Source organism: Petaurus breviceps, unplaced genomic scaffold, assembly GCF_028583685.1.
Source record: "Petaurus breviceps papuanus isolate PSGF00001 unplaced genomic scaffold, PetGlider_PUasm1.0 90804, whole genome shotgun sequence".
Classification (NCBI taxonomy): domain Eukaryota; kingdom Metazoa; phylum Chordata; class Mammalia; order Diprotodontia; family Petauridae; genus Petaurus; species Petaurus breviceps.
In genome coordinates this window covers 1,829,468-1,849,320 of record NW_027187348.1, presented here as the reverse complement: position 1 = coordinate 1,849,320, position 19,853 = coordinate 1,829,468, and the positions used below count along the sequence as shown (strand labels likewise).

Genomic DNA, 19,853 nt, shown 5'->3' with positions numbered 1-19,853 from the left:
CTCCCCCAGTATTCTGGCCTCTGCCCATGGCTGCTCTCTCCCCCTGGAAGAGTACTGACTAACCTCTGCCCCTAGCTGCTAGATTAGACTCACTGCCCTCCTCCCAGAGTCTTCCTTCCTACCTCCCAAGTCTCCACATGAAGGCCTTTGCACAGTTCCCCATTTACGCTGACAAGAGAACCCAGCCAAGTGCTATAAGATACATCCCTAGGATTATCCCCAGGGAGGAAAAACCACCTTAAATCTCTACTGCATGAGGCACCAGACTGGCTTTGGACTCATTTCCTAGGACTCAAACACCTTTCCCCAAAAAAATCTCCCACTGAAGGATGAGTCATGAGAATGTACCTGGGCAGGAACAAGAGTTAGAGTAATGACAGGATTGCTCCAGAAAACAAAGGAAGCTCATTATGAAGCCAGGGAAATAAAACCATGGGGGAGGGGAGAGTTCTAGGGACTAGAGAGTTCAAGAAAGAAGAAGAAAAACAACATGGAGACCAACTAAACTATTTAAGCAGTCTAAGACTAAAACTCAGGAAGGAGAAGAATGGATTAAATCAACCCCCTGACAGGCAATCAATGGACACTCAATTAACAGTTACAATATTACTAATTTACGCAGAATGCCTAAGCAATACAGATTCTTTCTTTCCCCTACTAAAGCAGCCCTGATGTAATTGTTCCTCTGTGCTCAGACATTCAGCCCCAGATCCATCCCTGGCAATACCTAAATGCCTATTCACAGGTTGCCCTCTTCAATAGGGCAAAAGGGATGGGCAAGTTCACTTTAAACAGAAGGAGGAGGGGCACAGAAGATCACAAGAGCCCATCAGATCAATAGTGCGGTTCTGGCCATATCACTTCACATGGGACAAAGAAAGGGTCCCATGGGAAGAGGGCATAATGGACCCCCAAAGGCTCATAAGCAGAATCATTAATGCTGACCTTTCATCTAAGAAGCTTGAGGGCTTTTTAAGAATAGGACTTGGTCCCAGGGGCTGGTGAGGCTGAGATGCTCTGACTCACTCTTTGGCTACTAGGTCCCTTGGGATTGATGACACTTTGTAATCATCATAATAGCGGCTATTCATGGCTCACATCAAAGTGAGTGTGTATGGGTCTCATTAATTTTCCACACATCCATAATGGCAATACCTGAGCAAAGGGAGGTTCCTTTTGGGTCTGGGGCAAAAGAAAGAGGTCAGGAAATTGATCCATGACTTTCTAAATGTCATGGCATAACAGAGTGATAATTCAAAACCTATGTCTCAAGAAAAACACAACCAAAAATCCAAGCACCAATGTGTGGAAAGCTGCCCATGAAATTCTCTTTGGGATTGGAGGAAAGAAAACAGATTCAGAGTAGGGTAGTACAATTTTCCATAACAACTACAAATTTCTAGAATATAAATGGAGTACCTGAATTCACTTTCAGCTAACCCTCAGTTTGGCACCTTCACAGAATCTCAAAGTTGGAAGGGTTTCTCAGAGCCAGAGTCAAATTATGCCTGAATAGTAATCCTTTCTACAAAATCCCCAATAAATAGCCATGGAGTTTCCATTTCAATATCTCCTTGCTCTGCCCTGAGGTGACAATCTGTCTCCTGACTCCAAATGCTTTCCCTGGCTGTCCCCATGCCTGGCTCTTCCAGCTCATCTCTGCCTCCAAGCTTGTGGGCTTCCTTCATGTCTCAACCAAAGTTACAACTTCTTCAAGAACCCTTGCCCACTTCTCCTTAATCTTAGCGCCTTCTCTGAGACGGCCTCCAATTTATCCTGTGTATATGGTGTTTGCACATAAGTATTTGCATTTTGTCTCCACCATGAGACAGACTTGTGAGCATCTTGAGGGCAGGGGCTGATTTCTGCCTTTTTCTGTATCCCCATTTGTTGTTACAGTGTTAAGCACATAGTAGTAGGTGCTTAAATAAATGGTAGCTGACTGACCAGTTTATCAGAGAAGAAGGTAGGTAATCTGAGAAGAGAAAGCACTAGCAGATGGAGAAAGCTGGAAAGACTTCCTGACATAGGTTCCCAAAATGTGTGATACTGCCCCTGGGGGGCACTGGAATGATGGGGGGCAACAGTACCCTCGGGTGCAACTGGGGGGCCTTGAATAAAAATAAGGGGGTAGGGGCAGCTAGACAGCACAGTGAATAAAGCACCAGCCCTGGAGTCAGGAAGACCTGAGTTCAAATCCATCTTCAGACATTTAATACTCACTAGCTGTGTGACCTTGGGCAAGTCATTTAACCCCAATTTCCCTGCCTTCTCCCCTCCAAAAAAGACAAAATGAGGCCAATAATGGAATCATAAGGAAAGAAGAGAAGAGAGGAAATTTTTGAAAAACCATTTGTACAAGGGGCGGCCAGATAGCACAGCGAGTAAGAGCACCAGCTCCAGTGTTGGGATGACCTGGGGATCAAATCCGGGCTCAGATGCTCAGCACCCACCCAGAAATAACTGGCCATGTAACCTTGAGCAAGTTACTTAACCCCAATTGCTAAAAAAAAAAAAAAAAGAAAGAAAGAAAAACCTTTCGTACAGGTTTCATGTGCTGTGTAACAGAGTAAAGTAGTAATGATTACATCATTTTTCAAATAAACATACAAAATGCAAATTATAACCAATCAATGGTCAAGTTCTGGGATAGGTCTTAACAAGCAAGTGATGGCAGGTGAGCCTGTCACACATTGTCAAGAAGTCTTGCATGCATGGGCAGGAATATGTGTGTGCAATGACTTTGTTACAATATGATACTATACATGATGCAATATTGTGTCACCAAAATTTCAACGCAGGAAAAAAAACACAAATTTACAATAAATTATTAAATTTAATATGTGTCATTTTTTTTGGAAGGGAGAAGGCAAGGCAATTGGGGTCAAGTGACTTGCCCAAGATCACACAGTAAGTGCTAAGTTTCTGAGGCCAGATTTGAACTCAGGTCCTCCTGATTCCAGGGTCGGTGTTCTATTCACTCTACCATTTAGTTGCCCCAAGATGTGTCATTTTTTAAAAATATATTTTATATTTTTTTAATGATGCAAATCTTTAAAAAAAAACTGTTGGGGCAGCTAGGTGGCACAGTGAATAGAGCACCAGCCTTAGAGTCAGGAGGACCTGAGTTCAAATCTGACTTCAGACACTTAACACAAAAACTAGCCGTGTGACCTTGGGCAAGTCACAACCCCAATTGCCCTCCAAAAAAAGCAATATATCTATATATAAAACTGTTAATGGGTTAAAGAAAGATTTCCAGGAGGGAGCTGAGTAATTTTTTAAGGGGGTAGTAGGCCAAATACTTTTGGGAAACTCTGCTGTAGGCAGTACCATTAGAACTGAGTCTAGCCAGGATTAAAAGGCTAAAGTGAAAAGGCAGAATCCCAGACATGAGGGTTAGCCAGTGAAAAGGCATGGAGACCAGAGATGAAGTATTGTATGTTAGGGGCTACAGGTATAGTTATATCATAGGGTGAATGGAATGGAAGAAAGCATAAGTCCTGAAGGTTACAGGAGCTACTGGAGTTGGGGGGGGGGGGGGAGATTTACATAGTCAGAAAAAATACGTAGTAATTATACATGTATGACCTATAGCAAATTGCTTACCATCTCAGGGAAGGGGGAGGGAAGGGAAAGAGAGAGAAAATTTGAAATTCAAATTTTTTTTAATGTTAAAAAAAATTGTCTTTACCAATGTAATTGGTAAAAGACATAAAATGTTATTTTGAAAATATATGTAGGCAGCTGAGTAGAGGATGGATTGGCATGAGGAGAGACTTGAAGGTCAGAAACCTATTAGAAGGCCATCTCAGCAGTCCAGGTAACAGGAGGTGAGGGCCCAAACCAGAGCAGCAGCAGTGTGAGAAGACAGGAGGGGGATGTGCATGAGAGGTGGTGTGTAAGTAAAAACAATTACATCTGGCAAGGGATTGGATGTATGGGCTGGGTAACAGTGAGGAATTCATGATACCCAACTGGCAGTGGTGACTGGGGATAGGTGGTGCTTTTGACAATAACAGGGAAGTTTAGACATTCATTCTCACATGAGAGGTAGCCACATGGGTCAGATTCAACCTTGAAATCTCTAGCTCTGAAGAGGTCTTCCATTTTACCCCAGGCTCCCTCTGTCTCCACCTTTAAAGGACCATACCTTTTCCCCTCCCCCCATCCCATTCCTATTCAGGAAGTGAATAGGCCAAGAGCTTCTAGGGACTTAGCTTCATTACAGATTGAATCTCAGATGGGGTGACAGATGCGTGCTCAGCTCTCCATGGAGAGAGAACATGGGCTGGTGACTTCAAAACTCCTCTGGGAGAACTTCATCACTGCTCTCGGGTTCCCTTGGGAAGAGTGCAGGCAGAGGGGGAGAGTTTTGAGAAATTGTAATTCCTGCTCTTGCCAAATTCCCTGTCATCCTTCACAGGATCATAGGTTTTGAACTGGAAGGGGCCTTCAAGGCATATTTCCAGTCTCCTCATTTACAGGAAATGAAGCCCAGAGAAAGTAAGTGACTTGCCCAAAATCACACAGGTGATAAGTGACAGACAGGTTTTGAACGGGCTTACGACTCTTTCCACTGTAAGCCAAGGTAAGCCAAGCCCAACATGTTGATTTTTCCTCACTGGGGCTCTCATTTTCAACGTGTAAGCTGGAGCTAGGGGCAGTTATAAATCAGGACTGGGGGTGGGTACAAGCCAAGGGCAGGCTGCTTAACACTGGAATCAGACAGCAGGAAGGAGCAAGGCAGGGAGGAAATGGCATGGTACTAGGACTCAGAACAACTAAGTTGTCCTGGGTCTGCTAATATCTAGGTGTATCACTTCAGGGGACTAATTTCACCTCTCTGGGCTTCTATTTTCTTCATCTGTCCAAGTAAGTGCACTGGATGGGATTCGAACCCAGGCCTGTACCTCCACAATCAGCCAGCTCTGGCACTTTACAGGCCTTAGATTACTTCAACACCCAAAGAGGAAACTGGGACTAGATAAGCATTTCAACTCACAGTCTTCTCCATTCACCTCCCCCCTAGAGGCCTCCTTCCTCTTCCCTTTACAAATGCCTCTCTATTTTCCCATGTGAAGAGACAGTCTTCAAATGCAGTAGCATTCATTCAATCTATCTCAGAGACTGCCTCAGCCACAGAAACCTTGCTTGAGTGCTGGGCTGGGATATGGCTTTCCAACTTGAAGATTTTAAGCACAGATCACCAAAAAAAAAAAAAAAAAAGAAGATATTCAGAGACTTTAAACCCAACCATTTAGCTGCTTTTTCTGCTTGGAAGTGTCAGGGCCACTTGCAAATGGGTCCTTGGATAATTGAACAACTACAATTTAATGGCTTTCTGGGCTGCCCTGGCTGGTAGAAGACTGTTTTCTAGTCAACAAAGGCCACCAACCTCTCCCCCAAAACTAGAATAATCACCCTGACCCATAAAACTGTGCCTCTGAGCTATGCCAATAGTCAGTCACACCTCACCATGAAATAACCCATGGCTGCTCCCTTCCCCTCATGGGGCCATCGACCGCTCCATTTGCTGCCCATTATTTTAAAAACCCAAATTTTATTAGCAGTGGAACATGAGTAATAAATACTAATAAACCGTTTGCACTTGAATTAGCCTCGGTCATCCTGGGATCAAAGAGCCATTTATCAAAATCAGACTCTCTTCCCTACCACCATCTTGTGGTCAGGAAATAGACTCTCCCAAGGTCACAGGAATCACATGAGCTGAGAGAAAACCCAAGGTTTGGGGTTTTTGGTGTTTTTTTTCTTAGTTCACACCTCATTAGCCTGCGTGTTTAGAGCTTGAAAGGGTATGCTTATGCTATAAGATGTAGGGCTTTCCTACCACTCCAGCATGGCATTCCTGTTTAATTCCTATTTCCCCCCTCTCCCACCCCAGATCTATAAGCCTTTTCACTCTCCCAAATCCCAATCCCACTTGGGACTTTCCTTGAGCATGGACAACCTGAAGGATCTAATGTTCCCCCCCACCTCTCTGCTGACTGAGCAGTCACTGCCACCAATAGACCCTTCTCTCTTTACAAAACAGTTACCAATAAATCAACCAATAAGTATTTACTGAAGACATCTACTATGTGAAAGTCACTGTGAGGGACAAGAAGAAGTATGAGGCAAGGTAGCCTTCTGCCCTTGAGGAGCTTACGATCAGTTAGGGAGAGAAGACAGAAACACATGAAAAGATTAGCAGCATAAAGTCATCTAAGAGTTCACAGTTTTAGTGCTGAAAAGGACCTGAGATGGCATGTAGCCAAATTCCTCATTTTACAGATGAGGAAACTGAGTCCTAAAGAAGTTAAGTAATTTTTCTTGTGTCACACACAAAGACATTAATAGCCAATGCTGCATCTCCCACACAATTTAATTTACATTAAGTGCCTACCATGAGTCAAGCACTGCTGACAGATACAATGATAAACATCAAACAGTGACATTCTACTGAGAGAAACAACTTATAAGTGATTACAAAATTTATACAAAGTAATTGGGAGGAGGTGGGGAGAAGGGCTGATACCTCAGGGAATCAGGAAAGGTTTCATATAAGTGTAGAACTTATTCTGAGTCTTAAAGGGAGCTAGGAATTCCAAAAGGCAGAGGTGAGGTGGGAAAACATTGCCGGCATGGGAGCATGGGATTCAAACCCAAGGCTTGGGCCTCTAAGTTCAGCCAGGGCTCCTTCCATTAAACTTGGCTGGCTCTCTCAGGGAAGACTTCTAGGAGGAGGTGGGATGGGCCTGACTCACAGAAAATCTCCCAGCAGGCGGAATGGCTGTACCAGGCTGCACCAAGCCCTATCCCATCTCATTTTCCTGGGAAACCTTGGACAACAATAAGCCTTTATCTGCTTTGACAACTGCCTACGAGCAGTGACACAATCATCTCTCTCTTTGGAGACAAGGCCAGGAGCCAGGGCTGGGCTAACCTTGGCTTAACTAAACCCAGTAGAGATCTTAAAGGAGTCTGCTTCTCTTCACCCCCTCGCCCCCACCATGCGCGCGCGCGCGCGCGCGCGCACGTGCACACACACACACACACACACACACACACACACACACACACATATTCCAAGATGCAAATTGATCCTGCTGCCTCCTGCCCTCAAGCAGCAAGATCTCTGTAAAGATGCAAATCCCCTGCACATGGGCTCTGGGGAGACAGTGACAGAAATCACATTATGCAGCCCTCCCTTCTCCACCACAGTGGCTGGAATAAATATTGAGAATTTTCCTCTCTCACCTGGCAGGGATCTGACGGTGGGGAGTTTTAATTGAATGCAACGCCAATGCCCTAAGCCCTCCTGGCTTCTCCTGGCCCCTACCCCAGTGCCCCCTACAGAGGACACTGAGGGGGCCTGCCTGGCCATCGGCATGGTTAAATATTCACGATGGCAGGAGGACAAATGCATTCATTCCTCATTCCCAGCCCAGATCCTTATTTCCATTCTGGCTAAAGCTCAGTCTCCAGAAGTAACAGTTTGAGGAAACTGGGCCTTTGTTGCACTCTCCCTGAAAAAGAGCCAGTCACCAAGACTCCAATGCTGGAACTAGGGGTGGGCAAGCTAGGCCACTACCTGGAGCCCAACACATGGTGGGGTGGGGCGGAGGAGTCCAACAAAAAGAGACATCTTAAAAAAATTAATGCCCTTATTTTCAATGATAAAAAATTCTACTTTCCAGGGCACAGAGTCATTTATCTTGTGATCAGTCAAGTCACAGGGATGACAGGGAAATTTTATAGACTCCAAAAGATAGTAAGATTAACTATAGTGTTTCTCAACTTTTAAAAGGATAAGAATCCCTGTGAAACAAATTTCATGAAACTCCACATGGCAGTAGTTGTATTATTAACAGCCTATGGTTGAGGAAAACACTCAGTTGGATATGAATTCCTTGCAAATAACTCTGTAGTTCCCAAGAGGCTTGTAGTCCATAGGCTAGGAACCACTGCTGTTGTGGGAAGAGCACTCACCGTCCTGTCAAAAGACTAGGGCTCAAATCTGAGCTTCACTGCTTACTCTGTGACATCATTTCTCTTCTCTGAGCCTCAGTTTCTTCCTCTGTAAAATGAAGAGCACCAAATGATCATAGATTTAGCAAAGTCATTTAGAGACTACCTAGTCCAACTTCCTCATTTTACATTGGGGGAAAGTCAGGTCCTGCAAGGCTGGGTGATTTGTCCAATATCACAGACATAGTAAATAGTAGGGGCAAGATCTGAACCCATGTCTTCTGCCTCTAAAGGCAGCACTCGCCCCACTGCATTATGCGGCCACCTCAAACCTACCTTCCTTCCTTCCTTCCTTCCTTCCTTCCTTCTTTCCTTCCTTCCTTCCTTCCTTCTTTCCTTCCTTCCTTCCCTCCTTCCTTCCTTCCTTCCTTCCTTCCTTCCTTCCTTCCTTCCTTCTTTCCTTCCTTCCTACCTTCGTTCCTTCCTTCCTACCTTCCTTCCTTCCTTCCCTCCCTCCCTCCTTCCTTCCTACCTTCCTTCCTTCCTTCCCTCCTTCCCTCCTTCCTTCCTTCCTTCGTCCAGGACAAGGGGAACAATTTTCAAGTCCTACCTAGCACATGCTAATGCCTTGTCCTGGCCCTTTAATAGTCCTGCTTTTGTCAATTTCCTCAAAATTCCAGAAGCCTAGAAACCACATTCCTATTTACCAAAGAAGTTTGTTCAGGTTTATTCAACCATACTGTGAATTAGATCCAAAATATTCACTGTCTTCTCTGTTCTTTTCTCCTTCCCTTCTCTCAAACTGTTTCCCTTCACTTTGTCCACTCATCCTCTGACTTTTTCTCATTCTTAGTATTTCCTCAGGATAGCCTCTGAGTTAAGCCTTCCCCAAGTTATCCCATAAAGTAATAGAAAAAGTACTTGATGCGGATACAAAGATGCCCTAAAGGTTGGGTTGCCCTTTCCCTGGTTTATCCTCTAAAGGCACTCCAAAATACAGAGGTGCCCTAAGGTTGAGTTGCTGGCATCCTAAAGCCTCCCCTTTATCTTGAAATACCACAAAACTTCCCCTTATCCTGAAATTCCTTGTCTCCTCCCATCCTGTGTCATAAGAATTCTGGTTGTCTTCCTTAGTCTTGTGTCATTCATTGTCCTCATCCTGTGTCCTTATCTTACAAGACTTATCTTGTCCCTAAATCTCCAAGCCCCTTTAGAAACCCTAAAACTTACATCACCATCCTATCAGCTGTATAGCTTTCTGGCTATATGAGTCTGGTACTTGTTCTATATCATTGCCTTTGTTTAGCTCCTTGCTAAGTTTCAGGCCCGCGTGCTTTTGTGTTAATAAAGCTCCTTTTGGCTAAAGAGAAGGTCTGATTGAATTCTTTCAAAAAAAATCTGAACCAGCTCGCCTAACCCTGAACCCCAACCTATTAGACTTATAGCCAAAAGACTGGGACCTGACCCCTGACACTGCCATTTACAAGCTGTGTGACCTTCTATAGTCATGAAACCTCTCTGGACCTCATCTGTAAGATAGGGCAAATATTTATAGTACTGACTTCATTGGGTTGTTGGTAAGAAAATGTAACATGGAGAATATAAATTGTGCAGCATCCACATGAACAAGAGTTATTCTTTGCTTCCTAGGAAAGTTCCCCTTATCCTCCTTCAAATATTTACATCACTCATGAAATCCCAGTAACCCCCTCTAAGATTCCCCAGACTGATCAGAGGAGAGTTGATGACTTCCCCTTGCCACCACAAAATTGCCATCCTACCATACTAAAAATGCATCAAATATTGATATAGATATAGATATTATATACATACTTATATGGTCTATTATGAGTTTGTGTGTCATTTGTCATTTCTCTTGTGGCCTGTCTACCTGTCTTAATTCAAACTCCTAGAAGCCAGGGATCTTAGCCATATGACTCTCTCTACCCAATACCCAGCAACAGTGGATAATATTAACAATTCCCATCAATTAACTTCTGAATAATTTGAAAATCCCTTTCCTCACAACAATCCTGTGAGTAAAGAGTGCAAGTGCTATTATCTCTGTTTTATAGAAAAGGAAACTGAGATCCAGAGAGAGGAAATTCTTTGCCCTAGGTCTCAAAATTAGTATGTCAAAGCCAAGATTGAAATCGAGATCTTCTGACTCCAAGGATAGGACTCAACACCACATTCTTTCATTGTCCCCCAAAAGAATGCAAGCCCCCTTTTAGAATAATGAAGAGCATACCCTAAAAAAATTAAAAGAGAAACACATCACATGCCTTTTTCAGCTCATAAGTAGGGGATGAATTCTTTATCAAATAAGGAATCAAGACTTATAATTTTACATCATTTTGACTACATGAAATTGAAAAGCTTTTGCATAAACAAAATTAATACATTTGGGATAGGAAGGGAAACAGTCCAAAGGGGGGAAATAAACTATATAAACTATCTTTGATGAGGGTTTGCTATCCAAGATAACTAAGAGAAATATGTAAAACCAAAAGTCAATCCCCAATATACTCAGTCAAAGGCTATAAATTATCAGGTCTAAAAAGAATTGCTAACTATTAACACCTATCTGAACAAATGCTCCAAATCATTAATAAGAGAAAAACACATCAAAACAGTCCTGAGGTTTTACCCCCTACCTAGCAAACTGGCAACAAACACAAAAGAGAAGGAAGTCAATGTTGGAGGGCTTGTAGAAAGACAGGCACAGGAATGCATTCATTGTTAGTGAAACTGGTACAGTTATTCTGAAAAGCAATTGACCCAAAGATTTTTTATATATATAAAATATACCTCAGAATTCTCTAACAAGAGAATATGGTGAACACAGAGAGGCATAGGAAGACATGTGAACTAATGCAAAGTGAAGTAAACAGAACCAAGAAAGCAACATATCTAATCACCTTAACAATGTAAATGAAAAAGAACAACCACTACAAAACAATCAAAACTGAATGCTGTGAAAAGAAAAAAAAAAAGTCTGATCCCAGAGGGGAGATATGAGAAGACACCTCCCCCAATCATCTGCAGAGGTCAAGAACTCTAAGTATGAAACACTTTATATAATGTCAGATCTTTTCCATGTGTTGAACAGTTCAGCTGAATGTTTTTTTTTCTTCTTCCTCTTTAAAAAACAATTCTTTGTTATAAAAGATTGCCCTCTGGGAGGTGGGAGGGAGAGAGGCAGGTGGAAATGCAGATGATATAAAAACAGAAGATATTCATTAAAAAATCCGTTCTTAAAAATAACAAACTCCTTAAGAGCGTGACTGTTTCACTTTTATCTCAAGTCAAGCAAACCAAACAAGTCACTTAGACCTAATTTCTTTGCTTGTCAAATGATGGGCTTGTCCTTGAAGATCTCTGAGGTTTTGTTTTATTTTGTTTTAACTCTGATATCTTATGACTTCTGTGATCTGACTGGGGAATGGGATTGAGACTCAAGATTAAGCAAAATTCAGGGCAGAGAGCTCAAAGTTCAGAGGGCCTCTGAGCTCAGAGGCATTCTGGTAAAATGTTAGTCCTATTTCAATACATATTGTGAATTAAATCGGATTTTACAAACTAGCCTGGGAACATGACTATTGTTTACAACATGGCAAAATGTGTTCTGAGTTCCAGACAACTGATTTACAACCCAGTTTCCAAAACATAAGACATTGGTAAATTGGGAACCTATCTGTACGAACTAGACACAGCTGAAATATTACTGCAAGTTGGCTACAGTAACTAATAAAGACTGAGGTTGGGAGGTGTTACAAGAGTGGCAGAGTATTCACACAACATAAGGTCTTACAGTAACAAGTATTTTGCAACATTACTCATTCGTTCAGCAAATTGATGTGGTTTGTGGGCAAAGGGTTGTAAAGATGAGTAAAGAATAAAGACAAGGTCATTGTCCTCAAGAAGCTTACAATCTAGTCATGGAAATAACACAAGTTGACAAATAACTACAACAAAATGGATGCTTTGGCACCATACTTTTGCTTCTTGTAATCCCAAGTTTCTGTGAAAGTTCAGTTCAGACACCACCTACAGAGCAGAAGGAGGAATGCTGGATCTGGAACCAGAAGACCTAGGTTTGAATCCCAGCCCTCATATTCCTCTCCCTGTCGCCTTGGGCAAGCCACTTAAACATCTCTAGGCCTCAGGTTTCTCAAGAGAAAAAGAAGAAGATTGGAATAAGTATCCTCTTAGGCACCTTCTAGCTCTGAATCTATGCTCTTAAACTGTGAGATGCTCTATTTCTACAAACTCAGTCATATTCTTATGTCAATTTAACGCTGTAGTGTGATCACATAAAAGGAAATTAGAAATAGCAGAGGCAGGGCCACAAAACTGGGCACTAACTGGTCCTGTGGTGCAGGATCAGTTTCTTGCTGCAGCGGTGACAGATTTACAGTGAGAACACTTGACCCCCTACCTGACGATTTCCCTCCCCCAAAATGCGAGTATAGCCATTAGCTAATATGTATGTGGGGCTATAAGGTTTGCAAATCACTTCACATATGTGATTTCATTTGATTCTTATAAGAACCCTGTGAAGAAGGTGCTATTGCAATACCCATTGTATAGATCAGAAAACTGAGATTGCCTAGGTTAACACAGCTAGTAAATGTCTAAAGGCAGAACTTGAACTCAGGTCTTCCTGAGTCCAAGACTAGCACTATACCACCTCGTTGTCTGTTAATGCCTCTTTCCCTATATCAGTTTACGCAGGCACGTAAGATTCATAAAGCATTTAGCACAGTACTTGGCAAACAGTAGGTACTATACAAATGCTAGCTATTGTTATTACTATTATTACTACATATTCTCTCTCTATGTGGAATATATTCTCTTTGAAGGCAGGTATTGTTTCATTTTTGTCTTTGTATTCTCAGAACCCACAATGTTGGTGTTTAATAAATGCTCGTCAGTTGGTTGATTGGTTGAGTCTGGCTGCAGGATTCTTTTGTTTTTTCAGTCATATCTGACTCTTTGTAACCTGATTTGGGGTTATCTTGGCAAAGATACTAGAGTGGTTTGTCACTTCCTTCTTCAGTTCATTTTACATATGAGGAAACTGAGGCAAATAGGGTTACGTGACTTGCCCAAAATCGCACAGCTAGTAAGTGTTTGAGGTCAGATTTGAATTCAGGAAGATGAGTCTTCCTGACTCCAGGCCTGGCACTGTATCCACTGAACCACCTAGATGCCCCACCTGCACGATTCTACATAGGAACAAAGGACTATGGGAATTCAGAGCAGGGAGATGAGAAGATCCAGAAGACGTCATGAAGGTAAGTGCTAAACTGCACCCTGAAAAATAGGTAGGATTTCAACAACTCAAGATGATACAGAGTGTATCCATGTATGCGGAACAGTATTAGCAAAGGTACAGAGCTAAGAAAGCACGAAATGTGCTCAGAGAAGGGGAAACGGGCCCTCATACAAAGCTGTGTATCTAAAAAGGAGTAGCAGAAGACAAGGAAGGAAAATCCAGGTTAGCACCTTCACACTGGCTACCTTGAGCACCAGGCTGAGTCTGCTGGACTTTACTCAAGCCGCCCCACTTCCATGTGAAGTACTCAAGCTGAAGCTATTTAGGTGTTTCCTGTTGTCACTCCTCTTTAATCCAAAGTGGAGTCAGAATAAGGCATTCATGTGTGCCCGCAGCAAGATTTGGAAATTATATCCCCATCAATGAAGTAGGAACACAATTTTCCCCCTTAAAAGAATAGGTATGTTACTGTCCACCGGAGGCTTGGAACCTTCACTGAACACACGCAGCTTGATGTATCACAAAATAAATACCTGTGGGCTATAGAGAGCAGACTTTTCTAGCATTAAAAATATGTGCATTTTTAAGAGTAACATTAAAAAATCATTCCTAGCTGTATTCCTCTGCATGTGAGGCCTAATGCAACTGCCTACCTTGACGAGATCCAGTTCCAGCACCATCTAAAGGCTTTTGTCTCTAGTTGCCCACATCTGGGTTCATGCTTCTAAGTGCAGGTGTTCTTAACCTCTCTCCCACACCTTTTGGGGTCCCTGCAGTGATTTCAGGGGGTTCATGAACTTGGATGGGAAAAAATTATATCTTTCTTTTCATTAACCTCTAGCTGAAATTTTGTTGCCTTCCATTATGAAATGGGCAATAATACGTAGGTATCCATAGACCTCACCAAGGGGATACATGACATAAGAAAGGTTGAGCACCTCTGCTCTAGGATATCTGCCCTACTTGTATCCGCCAGCCCCAAATCAAGCTTTGTATTGGTCTCAGGACTAGACTTCAAGAATACTCCTTTGACTTCTGCTGGAAACCTAACTTTATAAGTCAGACTGGATGGTTTTGACCAGTCCTTCCTTCAGATTTCCTGGAAATCCCTCTCTTCTTTCAGGATGTCCCTTGGACGATTTTTGTTGGCACACTTTCCTGCCCCTCCCTAGCCATGTACTTGTGATCAATAGCTTGAATCCTCTCTCTGTCTAGTCAACAAACGTTTAAGCCTCTGCCACAAGCAAGGAACTGCACTGGGAATACAGAGGTAAAAATGAAATAGTCACTGCCCTCAAGGAGGTTACCTTCTAGGGGGGAGATACAATATGTGGCCCAGTAAATACAAGGTAATGAAAGGAGTTGTGAGGGACAGCCTATGCAAAGGTGCAGAGTGGGGAGAGTGAAGGGTGGATTCAAAGAACGGCCACTAGGCCACCTTGACTGGAACAAAGAGAGTTTTAATGGGTGTAATGAGAAAAAATTCTGGAAAGACAAATTGGAGACAGATTGTGGAGATCTTTAATTGCTAGGCCAAGGCATATGAATTTTATCCTAAAGACAACAGAAAGCCACTAAGGATGCTTGAGCAGGGAAATAGTATAGACCAATGTTTGGAGAGGGGACAGACTGACAGTAGGAAGGTTAATGAGGAGGTTACTGTAACCATCCAGATAAGAGATGGTGAGGGTCTGATGATGAAGTCGTAGAGACCATGCAACTGGGGAGAAAGGAAAGCAAGCAAGAGATGTCTTTTCCCTATCTCTAGTCAGTCGCTCATCTCCTGGCTCTATGAACCAGTCCTCCCTGTGTGTGCATATGTACATATATAAACATGTGTGTACAGGCATGCATTAATTATTGTGTTTATCATATACACACATGTACATGCCTAAAGGGATATATTGTATACAGTTATGTATATGTCACATGTATAGTTACATTATGCATGTATGCATATTTGTGTATGTATATAATTTTTTTAATTCAGGAAAACTTTTTATTATAGGTGGAATGGGACACAGCTGGACATAGTAAGTTAGATAATTCCAATTTTGTTGGCAACATCTAAAGCATCGTAGTCTGAAGCAAGAGGGACATAGGCCTTCTTCTTTCCATCAGGCCGGATCAGTGTGTTGACCTTGGCTACATCGATGTCATACAGCTTCTTTACAGCCTGCTTGATCTCATGCTTGTTGGCCTTGACGTCCACAATGAAGACTAGGGCGTTGTTGTCCTCAATCTTCTTCAGAGCAGACTCAGTGGTCAAAGGAAACTTAATGATGGCATGGTAATCAAGCTTGTTTCTCCAACGGGCTTTTCCTAGGGTATTTGGGCTGCCTTCAAAGTCTCAGTGTCTTGGGTTGCCAGAAGGTGGAGGATGTTCGGATCTTCTTTTTGTGGCTATGGATACCTTTCAGCGCCACCTACTTGGTCTTCAAAACCTTGGATTTGGCTTCTGTCTTGGGGGGGACAATGGCTTCCTTCTTCACCTTTGGTGCCATCTTGGGGGAAAGGGTCTATATATGTAATTTTTTGTCCTTCAAAGTCTTACCTGATCAAGGGCACCTGGTCCCCTCTTCCTCAAAAGTAAATCTAATCATATAATTCTCTTGCTTAAAACCCTTTCATGGCCCCCCACTCCATAACATATAAAACCCAAATTCCCCAACTTGTTCCTCAAGGTCATGTGCTGGCTCTCAGAGACCAGGATTCCAAGGCCAAACTATCAGTATGTTTATCCTGAAGAAGAAATCACAGAAGGATCATGGCAGCCACCTTCAGCTGTTTGGAAGAAGGATTGGACTTGTTCTGCTTAACCCCAGAGGGCAGGAATAGGAGCAATGGGTGGCGGTTACAGAGAGGCAGATTTGGGCTCAACATAAAGGCATCTAGGTGGTACCATGGATAGAGCACTAGGCTAGTAATCAGGAAGGCTCATCTTCCTGGGTTCAAATCTGGCCTCAGATACTTCCTAGCCATCTGACCCTGGGCAAGTCACTTCACCCTGTCTGCCTCAGTTTCCTCACCTGTAAAATGATCAGGAGAAGGAAATGACAAACCACTCCAATTTCATTGCCAAGAAAACCTCAAATAAGGTTACAAAGAGTCAGACTCTATGGAAATAAGGAAAAAAGAATCCTAACTCTTTAGATTGTTCAGAAGGGAAATGGTCTGCTCAAGGAAGTTGTTGTCAGTCTCTAGAAGGTTTCTAGTAGAGCTTGGATGCCTGCCTAGGCACCGATAAACTGGATGATCTCTGAATTACCTTCCATCTGAGAAGGTCTATGCTCTGTATTCTTTTCTCTAGCATGATCATCACCTCTAAATTATTCCTGTTTCCAGTCATCATCTGCATGCTAAGAGGTAACTGCCACTGACCAACTGACAGAGTAAGGGATGAAAAGAATCCTTGATTTGGAATCAGAAGACATGGGTTCAAGCTCTGATTCTGATATTTACTATCTGTGTTATCTCAGACAAATTGCCCCACCTCTCTGAGCTCCAGTGTCCTCCAATGGGAATAATGGTTCATGATAAAATCTCCAGGGAGAGGATTGATGAACTCTCAGTGTATATTGAAGCATATTTTTTTTTTTGCTTTTTGGAAGGCATTTGGGGTTAACTGACTTGCCCAAGGTCACATGGCTAGTTTTTGTGTTAAGTGTCTGGGGCCAGATTTGAATTCAGGTCCTCCTGACTCCAGGGCTGGTGCTCTATTCACTGCACCACCTAGCCACCCCAAAGCATAATTTCTAAAATTTATTTTTCTTGCCTTTTATTTCTGGCAAGATCGCTAACATGGAAATACGTTTTGCATGATTTTACACATATAACGGATGTCCTATTGCTTGCCTTCTCAGTGGATGGGGGAAGGGTTGGAAAAAGGGAGAGAATTTAGAACTAAAAATTTTTTAATGTATGCTGAAAATTAATTAAAGGCTGATGTTTTGAAAGAAAAAAAGCAAAAATAAAAAAGTTTAGTGAATATTTATTAAGTATTTCTCATGCTCGAGGCACTTTTCTAGGCCCAAAGGGTACAAAGATATCTACAAAATGGGAATTGCACTTGTATTAATTACCTCAGAGATATGTTGGGAGGATCAAATGGATATAAAGTACTTTGCAATGGTAAATTGCTATCTAAATGCCAGCTTTGAAGCTCTCTCAGAAGGGTCATAGGATTACCAGTTTTGAGCTGGAAGAACCCTACAACTCAGCTCATCACCACCACCTCCCTTTTATAGATGAGAAAACAGGCCTAGAAAGGGAAAGTTATTTATCTAAGGTCACAAACTCATCAGCAGAGTAAAATTTGAATGCAGGTCATAGAATCATAGGAATTGAGATTGAGAGCTAGACAGGACCCTCCAGGTTTTCTGATTCTACCACCTCATTTTATAGATGAAGAAAATGAGCAATAAAGAAAGGAAGTGATTTGCCCAAGTTCACACATCTACTAAGTAGCAGAAGTCTAAATTCGAACCCAGATGCTCTGTCTCCAAATTCAACCCTTGTTCTACTACACTCACCTAACATGGAGTTGAATTGGAGGAGCCTTCCCTCTCCTGCCATTCCCTCCACCCCACCTTGAGTATCCTGTAGGGACTGGGCTAAAGGCTGGAGGCACAATGAGAGATTCCTATTCACTGCACCTTGGGGTGCAGGGCAGTGGAAAAGAGAGGACAGTCAGGAAAATGCTTGTTTTATTCCTCGGCCTCAGCTTCCTGAATTCATGCCCTGCTTACTCCCATAAAAGCATTTCATACCCTTCTTCCCCAGCTTGCTGACATCTTGCTCTCGCTGACCTAGCCACTTCCAGGGGGAGAAGAGCTAAGTGAAGAAAGAGAAGACAGCCAGAGATCACTCTGACAGAAACAAGCCCATTTTTCCTTTTCTGAGGGTTGACTTTCCACTCCTCTGACGATCCAACTACCTTGTTTATTTCCAATTTGCACCCTACCTGGCAGATTTCATGTTTCAACCTATTTATTTTCAACTCTGGCAGGAATTTTTCTTTTTAAAAGCCAGCCATGTAGTGGTGTTTTCAGCTCTGATAAACCGAGTCCCTCCCCTTACCTAGCTTAAGTCTCTCTTCACTGTTTGAATCCAGGTTATCTAGACCTTTTTGCTCTCCCAATGGAATGTCCAGATAAGCAGCCCATGCCTGCCTTGGAAGATTTAAGAAGTTCCTAATTAGGTGGTCCTGAGCCCATTGTTGACAAACTGATATTAAGTTTCTCCATTCCCAGGACTTATCCCCCTTTTCAGGACTTGTTCATCCCCTTCCAGGATTTAGCACTTCCTACCTATTCTCAGGATTCAGCCTCCTCACAACTTCTTTTAAATATTTTTCACTTTTTGGATGGGGGGGCAGGGCAATTGAGGTTAAGTGACTTGCCCAAGGTCACAAGGCTAAGTGTTATGTGTCTGAGGCCGGTTTTGAACTCAGGTCCTCCTGATTCCAGGGCCAGTGCTCTATTCACTGTGCAACCTGGCTAGCCCCCTCCTCAAAACTTCTAAGACTTCCTTGACCAATTCCTAGGCCTCACCTGCTTCTGGTTCCATGATTTAACTCTCACCTACCCCACACCCCAAATAATCAATAAGTATTTATCAAGTGTCTACTGCATGCCCAGGCATTGCGCTAGGCACTGAGGACATAAATACAATTAGTAAAACAATCAAAACTCAAAAGGAGCCTATTTTGTGATAGAGGAGAACCTACCGGGTTGTTTAAATCACTTTCAGTGGAACAAATGAAGTCACACAAGAAATTCAAGCACATTTGAAAAGGATCAGGGTTTAGGAGCTAATCATTATTCCTGCTCTTAATCTGTGATCCTAACCACAATGGTCAAGTCTTTCTCAAAGCTTCCAAGTTAAAGGATTTGAAGACTAGGTTATTTCTTTTTCCTCAGACCCCTAATATATTAACCACACTGTCCCCTGATACAGTAGGTTCTGACCCATTCAGAGCCTGTTTCAGTACAAAGAATCCTGTACTAGGAACCAGAAGGACTGAGTTCCCTGGATTAATATATGTCTCCCAATATTTGAAGGGTTGTTATATGGTAAAGGAAGTAGTCTTGTTTTATGTTGCTACAGAGGGGTTGGCAAAGATGGAGGGGGCAAATTGATAGAAACGTAGAGAGACAGATGTCAACTGAGTAAAAGAAAGAATTTTCCAACAAGTAGAATTATCAATGAGAAAAGCTATCTTGTGGGACAGTGAGCTCCTCATAGCTAAAAGAGTTTGAGCAGAGAAGAGTGGAGCCAAGATGGCAGAATGAAGTCAGAATTTTTGCCAAGCTCTCCCAACACAGAGAATGAAAGGGCTGCAGACACTGGGGTGTAGGCTGGCCTGGAGCACACCACTCACTGCAATGGAAGCAGCATCATCTGTGGGGTGATGGGTACCAGCAAAGCACTCAGGGACAGTAATGGGACTTAACATCTAGTCAGAAAGAGATACCAGGAGACCTCTGTAGTAGTACTGGGCATAGGGTTAGGTGGCACTTAGCAGCTCTGTTACTCATTACCCAATTCTGGGTCACAGTGCCAGGGTATAAAGGAGTTGTTCCAGTCACAAGGGAGTAGG

At 42.7% G+C, this 19,853-nt stretch overlaps 1 protein-coding gene across 1 annotated transcript; it reads right to left on the bottom strand.

Moving 5' to 3' along the window:
* Positions 1-15,290: 15,290 nt before the first annotated feature.
* LOC138147633 (large ribosomal subunit protein uL23-like) lies at positions 15,291-18,820 on the bottom strand. The gene is made up of 2 exons (XM_069070232.1): positions 18,805-18,820; positions 15,291-15,574 (listed from the first exon to the last, which is right to left on the bottom strand). Exons 1-2 carry the CDS (start codon positions 18,818-18,820, stop codon positions 15,291-15,293), a joined length of 300 nt encoding a protein of 99 aa, XP_068926333.1.
* Between the last annotated feature and the right edge of the window lie 1,033 nt (positions 18,821-19,853).